This window comes from Chlamydotis macqueenii, chromosome 1, assembly GCF_036417535.1.
Source record: "Chlamydotis macqueenii isolate bChlMac1 chromosome 1, bChlMac1.mat, whole genome shotgun sequence".
Lineage (NCBI taxonomy): Eukaryota > Metazoa > Chordata > Aves > Otidiformes > Otididae > Chlamydotis > Chlamydotis macqueenii.
This window is the reverse complement of record NC_141556.1, coordinates 124864865-124875346: the sequence shown is the minus strand read 5'-3', so window position 1 is coordinate 124875346 and position 10482 is coordinate 124864865. Positions and strand designations below refer to the sequence as shown.

Genomic DNA, 10482 nt, shown 5'->3' with positions numbered 1-10482 from the left:
CACTTGGAAAAGCAACTAACAGTGTTCAGAATTTGTTTTGAGAGTTGTATTAAATACAAGTAGTTGTTTGTACCCACAGATGATGGGGAAAAGAAAGATGGGAAACAAGCTAAATTCACTAAGATATGATGCAGAATTAAAATACTTTTTCCCCGAGTTTCATAACAATCTTTCTGGAGTCACAAAACTTCAACTTGCACCATCAAGACAAGTAGTAAAAGGAAGAGGTCTGAGTAGACAAGAGGTGTAAGAAATTAGGCCAGCCCGGGGAACTAGCCTTTGATCTTGTCTCCAAAATGCACACACAACTTCAATAAATTTCCCCAAGTTCTCATTATTGTATACAAGTGAAGAAAAACAAGAGGAATATTTTTCTCAGTTCCTATTTACATTGATCAAGAATATGAGGCAAAAATACAACTAAGGCAAAACTTTATTTTTTTTGGTAGAAAGAAAAATGAAGCAGTCTTGTACTTAAGCGGTATTTTCTAGGTTTCTTCTGCAGCAGAACGTTCACCAAGCCTCATTAAACGGATAGTCTTACTCAGTGCATCTCGTTTTCAAGTAAAGCAAAAATGCTAAATGAGATTACAAGTGACCATTTGGAATATTTATTCTGACCACGGCAGCCAAATGCCCATTAAAGGGGAATAACAGCCACTGCTACTTTTATTCACCCATTTCTTAAACGGTATCAATCTTAATAAATTTTTTTCCAGTTGCTACCCTATTTATTTTTTCACTTTGCACAATCCCAAATATCACTGAAACTATTGCATTTTCGTCAGTTCCACAACTCAGCTCTTGGATGCTGGCTCCTAGTTCAGAAATTGCTCTCCTAACCCAAATAATGTTAAATTATTGTACATTTGAAGGTCAGTACAACATACACATACATCTTCAGGCTACACTTGCCTGTTTGGCAAATGCAACATTACAGTAATAATTTTACTTGCACTTAGGTAAAAGCGGAACTCAATTTGTCTGCAAAGCAAGAGAATTTGAACGGTACTGTGAATTACACATACACGCGTTACTTCTGTAGTCTCATACTAGCTTTATGCATACACAATTTAAGCGGTGAAATGGTTTTTAGCTTGTTCTTTGTACAGGACACTTGCTACATGCCCTAATAGTCAGTTACCAGAAAAAAAAACCCAAACAAAACTGTGTAATAGTGCTTTAATATTCATTTGTTAAAATCCAAAACAGCCTTATGGTAGCTGCTAGGTAGTTACCTGTCTCTTCCAAAGACAGGCAGTAATAAAGAAAAAACTCTATCCTTAAGCAGCATCTGAGAAAACTTAACGTAGCTGCCACTTAGTGGCAGCAATCATTTAGGCATTTTTGGTATTGATACATCTGTTTCTTTATCATATAATTTGTGCATTAATCAACAAAAATATAGGCCCCAATCCAGCAAAAACTTGCATGTGTGCAAATGCTTTTCTTCCACATGGAATATTTCAAGTTAAGACTCATCAGATGAGCAAAGTTAAGAACTTACATAAATATTTACAGAAGGGAAATTCTTAGTGCATAAAACAACTTTCATAGGACTAAGATCCAATTCTAGACTTAGAGAATGTAGGAAACGCTCCTATAAAGAACAGATATGTTGCTTTACAATAAATGCTTTCAAAGCTAACAAGAGCCTCTAGAAATGCGTGTGCCTTCTCTCTGAACACTTTAATCCTACTTGGGAGTAATCTGGGTCCAGTCTTATTGCCCTAGCTCCTGGCTACTCCATGAGGAGTCAATAAAGTGCCTGTCACAAATTTCGCAGTCATAGAATAAAATAAAATTTAAATACCTTCAGAACATTTTCAGATTTGTAAACTATGAATTAAGGGCTGATGTCTGATCTCCAGCATGTTTCTCAGAATCGATAACAAATATTACGTTCTTCATTCCAAAGATTAATTAGAATTCTGCTAGGAGTAAGTATATTTCACCTTTGTCCCAGTGAAGTCATCCTCTGCCTCCAGGGGAAACGCTTAACTGGATTTAGTTTCAATGTAAATGTTCATGCTTGACTGAAATGTGATGCTCATGCAATTTCACAAGCACCAGCGTTCAATGTGACAGTTAGCTTTGTTTAATCAAACATGAAGCACCAGTATTGTTTACAGTATATCCACTCTGAATTGTGTTCACAATTTGTTCCCAAATGCACCTTAATCCTGAGAGGTCTTGCTTGCCCTTTGACCTTTCCTTTCATGTGTTTTGTTCTTCTTGAATAAAGTATCTTTGATATTAGCTTTGATATAAATGGTATTGATCTTTGTGGCATCTTCTCATTAACATACTTATGAATATTTAAATTACTAAAACTTTAGATAGATACATATATATATTTTACATTTTTTGCTAGCTTTCAGATAATTAATCTATGAGAACTGGCTAAGACTGTGTGCTCTCCGTAGAGAACTTCTGTATGCTCCTCATACAAAAACAAATAATGGTTTGAAATATTTAGCCACGTATTTGGATGATTTTTTTTCTTGTTTAAAGGCTTCGGTGTTGCTTATATTTATCTTCCAGTCAGCTACAGGATAATAGCAACAGCAAACACATTGACAATGCAGTTCATTGTTCGGTTTTCCCATCTCACCGTGCAGGTTCCTACAAGAGATTATTACAAAATAAAAATAGAAATCCAGTGCCTTTACTACATTCACTTTTCACAGTGTAAATTATGTCAAATTAGTATGGATAATTCATCTGTGATTTAAGGTAAGTACTATTACGTCATCTTGGCTATAAATAGACTGCACTCCTCAAAACATTTTCATTAACTTGTACAATGTTTACTACCTAATGACTCTTGTATGCTTAAGAAAATTTCCAGAAAAGCACAATTTCAGTGTCTCTCTTTAAAGGCTGGCCTTGCAAAAATCCTTGAAAATCTCATACTGAAATTGGCAAGATAATCAGATAAGAAATCAGAAAAAAGATTGGACCAAATACATTCTAGTGTATTTCCTTTATGTCATTTTTCCTCTTCTACCGTATCAATGTTATCAATGCCTTACGAGACAAGGAAACATGAAGATTAAACTGTACTTGTTTACTTAACTTCACTTTATGATTTTTTTTTTTTTTAACCTTGCTTGACTTTCTAATGTCATCTCTATTGTAAAGTTAAATTTTGGTGCCCTCTTCTAAAAAGACCTTTCTGAGTCTGTGACAGACATAAGATTATTTTAATCTTGTCTCCCTGTGATACTCTGAACCTGGGAAAAATGCATTTAGAACGAATTTAGAAGCAATAAAACGCCTCCAAAGCCTGGCTGATAGTTAAGCAACTGAAACACATACTGTTAGTCAAACTCTTATTTTTCACTAAATTCTGTTCTCTTCCAAAGTAGCGTTGTCCTCTTACGGCAGACAGGCAGATATGTTTAGGACTAGCCACTTGCATTTACTGCAAGCAACCTTCTACTGCCTCTTCAACTGATCTATGGTTACTGACAAGGATTAAATGTTTTGACTATTGTTTCAGAATAAAGGCATTTCTACTCCTGCTTCTCTTAATTTACAAAGCAATCGCTCTTAATGCGGGCACTGACTGCTAACAAAACATTTCTGCTGGGATTGTAAACAAGCATCTAATCCTGGGAGCTACTGCTTCTACAATCACTCTTGACAATGTTCAACCTATTACAACTGAGCAATAAGTAACATTTCTTTTGCTACAAAATTTTAATTTGACTGAGGAAACTTGCCATCAGTTGTGGTATCCCAGAAGCACGAGCTTGCTGTGTGAAGACCAGCTCCGCTCTTCTGCATTACCGCACAGGTTACTGCAAGATACAGTCATATAATCAAGGACTCATTATTAAAGCAGAAGAGGTGAATCATTCAGCATGTCTGAACTCAAGCCTGCATTATGTTTTCAAATGGCTGGCAGGCAGCACTCAGTGAACTCAAAACCTTTTTTGACTATCCCCTCACCTCCAGTATTTTCCTCAAGAGCTTGGGATTCATCTCACGATTATTTTTACTCGCATAAAGACAACGGCTTTAACAAAATGCTTGCTAATAGGATTATGGATTTTATCTTCTAAGCTACTTAGCTATGGCTTGTGTCACATGCACCTCAGAATGGGATTGCAGGTGCTGTCCTCACAGACACAGCAGAAGTCGCACTTGATGAGAGCTGTTTCCCAAAAGTACTGCTTGATTGCTCTCTGAAACCATGCTCCAGTAACATGCAGCATTTCTAGACTGACGTGTGATGGTCAGCGACAAGCTGAATCCGAGACTTTGAAAACAGAATACAGTGCAAACGTTTGCGGTTGCATCCACACTCTACATAAGGATCAAAGGGGGTTAAACTTCTACTTATTTCCATTTCCCTTCCACAGATATGCATATAAATATAATGGGACATGACTTAAACTATGACTGAAGTCTTTCAAATGTCTGTATTGGTAGGAATCTTAATCCCGCTGACAATTTTGTTTTATATAAACAGAATCTACTTCCTAAACTGGTATCATAAAGTTGATATAACAGTTTTGGGTTGCTTAACAGTCAGGAAAGACTATAACATCTCATCTTTTGTGCTAAGTGTTGCTAGCATGCTTGGCCCAGGTGAAATTGCCATGTTTTTACTGCAGAAAGTACAAAAAAAAAAAAAAATCTATGTAACATAAGAGTTCAGGTATCTGCTCTGCTTTGTTTACAGTTTAAAACTTTCTATTGAATATGGCACTACGTTCAAATTAACCTTTCAGCTATTACTTATTGTGATTGTATGTGTATGATTACTTGTACTTACCAATGTACTTGTAAGTTTTTCCAAGTTTTACCAGATGTGTCAGTGACTGTTCTACTATAGCAGCAGTCCACTGGTTGACTTTGTTGTGATTATAATCTGCCTTGCCTAGAACATTTTCTATGCACTAAAATAGAGAAAAAAAAAATAGTTACAGTAAACATACTTGAAAATGTAGAGGTTTAAAATGTCTCACATAATCTAAGGAATTTTGTCTGGCAACAGAATTACTTTAAATCGCTTGACCCATGAGGTACCAGTTGCTGAAATGGGAAGTAAAATGAGCCTTCTCAGAAACTTATTTTTAGTACACAGTTACCACATTATTACATGGAGAAAAATGAGGCTCTGGCCAGACATTTCTTCTAGGAAAGACCTTAGCCATATGCTTTAAGTACCAAGTTAAGTGAATGTATCTATTTACTAATGAAGATACTGACACATCCCACTGCTCCTCACGACCACCTACTCCAGCTTAGCCTGGCTTTCAGAAGCTACTGAATTGGAAATGGTACCACTTGAATCAATGTCAGCTTGGGCTGGCCAGCCTTTCAGGAGCCTGTGAGCAAAATACCAAAATCTTCAGAGAGCCAGAGCCACAGTAGTGAAATACATACCCCAGCTTAAAAGATGCGGAAGACAGAAGAGTGAGATACTGAAGGGTCATATTTTGCAGCATAAGAATGGCTTGAAAATTACATATTGTCCCACAGCTACAGACTGGCCAACTCTTGCTTAATCTTAAAACGACTGAACAGAAAGCCTTCTCTCTAATAGTAACTCTTAAATTGCATTCTCTGCTCCTAAGAAATTCAGAATTATGTGCTGATGGATACTTCTTAAAACTGAGAAATTCAGTTAAGAAATGCACACCTGGAAAAGGTAAGTAAAATAAAACTATGTTCTCATCTGATTCAGTAAGACAAATCCCACATACTAACCACCCACTAACAGGCTGTATAAGTTCTGTGGCCTAGATCTTAAAAAGCCCAACTAGTTCTGATCACAGTGTATAAAACTGGACAAAGTACTCAATGGAAACCGACATTCACAAAGCAGAACAGAAGACAGCAGAGGGACAACAAGATCCCTTGAGGATTTTGGTCCTTGCAGAAATGTACCCAGTGCTAGAACTCCTCGGCTCTGCTTAAGCTTTCAATCATAGACAGCAGCACTTGGCTTTATTCCCAGTGCCTGGTGTGAAAGTAAAGAGACTCTGTCGTACCGTATTTGGCCTTTCAAGGCAAAGGACAGTTATGTAAAGGGTCGAATTGTCATTTATCTGACATCTAAGAGCTTGCTGTTGTGTACTGGATCTGCAAAGTCCAGCCCTTTCCCTTCCAGACAGGTCAGGTGAGAAACAGAGCCCCTCTAGGAATTCCTTTCTCAAAACGTTATTTCCCTGCAAAACCTGACAGCAGCTGTACACCACAGGGTCTTCATTAATCACTTTCCAATTACTAGGTATTTAGTTTAGACCATCAGGCTACTCACTTTCAGCCTGCTCTTTTTGTGTTAAAATTGTTTTTCAAAAGCACTGCTAGAATAACAAGCTCATACAGTGCAACCTCCTGCTCAAGCAAAGGCTAACTTCCAAGTTTGATCATGTCACTCAGGGCCCTGTCCAGTCTTTTAAAAATCTCTAAGGATGGAGAGTCCACAAGCTCTCCCTGTGACATATCTAGTGATTAACTACTCTCTAGCTGAATAAAGGAGAAAGAAAAACAAAATCTGAGTAAATAAATATCCCTTGCAACTTGCGACTGCTGCCCCTCGTCTTTCTACTGCAATGCGAACTCTGTCTCTCTCCTTTCTCATCTACCTTCGCCTCTTCAGGTAGTTGAAGAGAGTAGTGAGATGAAGTTTAAAGCAACTCCAAATGAAACTCCATCTTTATTTGGTACAGTTTCATAAAAATTTTAATTTCTCTGAGACGGTCAATGAAAGTAACTGCTTTCACTATACTGCAAGGTAAGGTAAAGAGTTTATTTGAAATACAGCTGTTAGCTAAAACCTACCTCCTTAACGATGTTGTGGGCCTCATCAGCATTGAAGATCATCTGTTATGAAAATTAATGATTATTATTTCTGATGGAAAAGTAAACAAATGATGCAGTTTTACTCTAAGTTACACATAATGATCAGGCCGCCTATTTGGTGACTTGTATTGTGTAGTCTGTTAGTATAAGTCTAAAATCTTTTTTCCCCAGCACCATACATATGTTATTTGGTATTGTTTTGCTAGTCACATTTGGGCAGGTCTAAAAACCTCAGGCCTCAGTGAGCTCGGAAACAGGTTCAATATACACTTTACAGAAAGTGTAGCTGTAAATTCATGTAAAAAATGTAAATTTCCACCACCGTCTATGCTTGTCATGGGAATATTCTCCAATAAAAAAGTTAAATGGCAAATCTTTTCCTCTGGGTCTTAATCCTGGTTTTTACTAGAGTCACAGGCTTACTAACCCCTGGGTTACATCTTGGTATGAAATGGTAACACAAGGTTTAATGACCCTCATATCAAAAATACTGGTTTCCATAGTCATTAGCTTATCCAGGGAACTTCCTCAAGTGCAGAAAAAGCTTGCCAGTTTTAAAGCCTCCTATTTTCCTGCGTTCAGCTTGGCTTCCAAAGGAACAGAGCAGGTGCCGTTGTGCCATCTGCCTCTTTGCATCCATCCATTTCAAACACACGGGCAAGGACAGAAACCTCAAGGACAATAAAGTTTCTATGAGGTTTTTTAACGAAAACTGGTGGCTAGAGACCCGAAATAAGCCCTCCTGGGGACGGAAAGGCTCCTCAGTTCTGGATGGCAGGGATCAGCCTGCAGTGCAGACCGGGCCCACCACTTGTTGGTTGGTTTGTGGTTTTGGTTGTTTTTTTTTTTTTTTTTTTTCTTCCGGAGGTGATACAAGAAAAATGGCCGCAGACTGACAGCACCACAGCGGCCGGCAGCACCCCCGAGCACCGCTTCCACTGTCCCCCGCAGGAACTTTTACACACCCCAACCGAAACCCCGGGAGGGCCGAGGGCAGGGCCCGGCCCCCAGCCTGCAGAAGGAAGCCCCGTCCCGCCCCAAGGCGGCCCCGGCAGGCGTTGCAGGGGCCTCAGGGCTGCCCGAAGCGTTGGGGAACCGCAGGTCCCGGCGTACCGGCCACCCGCACAGCTACAACCCCCGACCCGCTTCGCCCGGCCAGGGCAGGGGCGGCGGACCCAGCAGCGCTGCCCGCTCCCCGCCGGGCTCTCGGCCGAGCCCCGCGGAAGGGCCTGCGCCCCGCCCGGGCACAGCCCACGGCGCGCAGCCCCCTCGCCCCGCCGGAGGGCGGCGGCCGCCCCTACCTCGTCGTTGTGGGGGTGAAACTCCTCCATGGCCCCGACACTAACAGCGGCTGTTCCGGGAGCGGTGGCGAGTCCTGCGTGGCTCCGCCTCCGCCGAGCCGGGCCGGGCCGGGCGGGGCCTCCTGCGGCAGCGGCCGGCGGGCAGCGGGGGGTGGCCGGGCTGCCTTGCAGGGCTCAGCTCCGGGGCGGGGGCCAGGGAGGGCTGGATATCCGCAGGCCTGCGGGTAGCTGCAGCCGTGCCGAGCCGAGCCGAGCCGAAAATGAGCGGTGTGGGTGCTTGCCCCCAAAGTCCCAGCCAGGCTGGCAAGAGCCACCTCCGGGCACCGGGGCTGGCGAGGCGGCGGCTGCCATGCAGCGCTGGGGCCGCCTCTCCGCGCCCCTCGGGGCGGCAGGGGCAGGCCCGCAAGTATTTATTTGTAGCTTTACTGTTATATACATCCACTTTGCTGGGCATAGAGAATTCGTAAAGGAGCGGTTCCTCCGGAGGAGCGGTACTACCCCTACCCACCCTCCACCTCCTTTTTTTTTTGCCTGTTTCTGGATGAATCTGTGTCAATTATCTGACCCAAAGTTGCCGTTAGATTTTAATAACGGCAGATCGCAGCTTCAGGTTCTTTTAATTCCACTTTATTATATGGAAGTTTTATTTGACTCAATATATATATATATATAAAAATACGTCAGATCTTTTCTCTCTCTCTGAAGTTGCCTGGGAAACAGGAAAGACACCTAGTACGAAACAACATAGAATTTTCAAATGCTGAGGGTTTATTGTTGTTATTATTATTGTTGTTGTTATTTTGGAGGAAGGTCTTGTGTAGATTTACCCTCTGTGAAACCTGGTCTTTCTAAACCAGACTGAATGTGAGAGAGAGGACCAAGGCTGCCTTCAGTTCTTGTTCCAGTTTTGGTGGCGTATGTTTGGACAGATGCACGCTTACCTGGAAAAACAGTGTCCCTTGTTCAGTGTTAATTGTACACACACTGGAAAAACTCTCTCTGAAAATCGTGAAAGCACCAGGGGAAGCAAAACAAAACATTTTTTATGTTGCTTGCTCTCAAACTAGCTTTCATGTTTAATATTTGCTAAAGGTGACAGTAGAAGCAGAAGACTGAACCTGAAGACTAAATTTCTTTAAAAGCAGGTCTTTATGAGCAAGTACAAATGGATGTAGTCATAGGAAAACACATGAAACACAATCTGACTCAGTATAAATTTTTTTTTTTGTTGGGACTTCTGCAGTATTTTCACAAGCTTTCACACTTTGAAGCTATCAACAGTAAAATAAAATATCTTTTTATGTATTACAAGTTCAAGTCTAGGGATAAAATTGCGTGTTTATTTTTAAAGCAATAAAAGCTAATGGAAGGATGTGTTGTATATGCACGGGCATCCTGGAGAAAAAGCTAACAGTGCTAAAATAATTTCCCCTTGGATCCTATGCATTTTTTAATGTCTGTATTTTCAGAGATCATGTATCTTTGCATCTGTATCTTCACAATGCAGTATATACTATCAAATGAAAATAGTTCCTAGACTATTTTTCACTTCTGTTTAGAAATCTTCAAAAAAATACCTTCCTTGAAATACAAGCAACAACTATCTCAGTGGATTCTCTGGAAAACAGAGATGGTTCCTGAATGACCAATGTGTGTGTATGTGTGGAGGTCCTAATGCAAAAAAAAATTACCTATCCTTCCTCCCCGACTGCCCTATACAGACAGGAGGATAGCAGGCGATCTGAGAAAATTCTGAGTCCCTCAGGTTCAGCTCAGCATCCAGAGAGCCATTAGATAAATAACAAAATGACAAAACAAGTATTAATCCACGAAGTGTTTACAAATAAACACCCAGCATCACGAATGAAGAGCCAACACAGATTTGTCAAGAGTATGCGTTAAATAATTTGATTTTATTCTTTGTTAGGACAGCTGGTTTAAGGAATGAAGGGGAAATAAATAGTAGGTGTGTTATTTTGTAGGAAATGTGTCTCTTTATGCTCTCCCACACAAGAATATGTAATCCAGGGGAAAACTAACCAATCATTCCTAAAAAGGGGTTATCGAAGTAGGAGGAATAAATGCAAGAAGATGGGTAGCCTTTTGCCCCAAGAGCTAATCAGAATAAGTAGCAATAACCAGAATCATGGAATAAGAATGTTGCTTATAAAAGGTTTTTAATGACAGCATGTTGAAAGAAGTTACAAGCACATTGAATGACAGGATCAAAATTTAAAATATTGAATAAGTTGGAGAAATCAACAAGAAGAAATTTCATAAAAATATAAAGTTCTATCTGTAAAACCAGGACATCAAACGCACAAATACAAAATGGGGACTAATTGTCTCAGCAGTAGTA

General features: G+C 40.3%; 1 protein-coding gene across 1 annotated transcript; it reads right to left on the bottom strand.

Annotated features, from left to right (window-relative positions):
* Positions 1-415: 415 nt before the first annotated feature.
* DYNLT3 (dynein light chain Tctex-type 3) lies at positions 416-8268 on the bottom strand. Its single transcript, XM_086766573.1, has 5 exons — positions 8124-8268; positions 6802-6843; positions 4787-4910; positions 3729-3806; positions 416-2625 (listed from the first exon to the last, which is right to left on the bottom strand). The coding sequence occupies exons 1-5, from the start codon at positions 8151-8153 to the stop codon at positions 2549-2551; spliced, it is 351 nt and encodes a 116-aa protein (XP_086622699.1). The 5' UTR covers positions 8154-8268; the 3' UTR covers positions 416-2548.
* Positions 8269-10482: the final 2214 nt, after the last annotated feature.

Excerpts from the sequence above, each read along its gene's own strand:
- DYNLT3 (XM_086766573.1), bottom strand. The coding sequence starts at position 8,153 with ATGGAGGAGTTTCACCCCCACAACGACGAG. Across the intron at positions 6,844-8,123 it reads TTCACCCCCACAACGACGAG|ATGATCTTCAATGCTGATGA; the intron begins GTAGGGGCGGCC and ends TTTTCATAACAG. Across the intron at positions 3,807-4,786 it reads AAAAACTTACAAGTACATTG|TAACCTGTGCGGTAATGCAG; the intron begins GTAAGTACAAGT and ends TGTATCTTGCAG.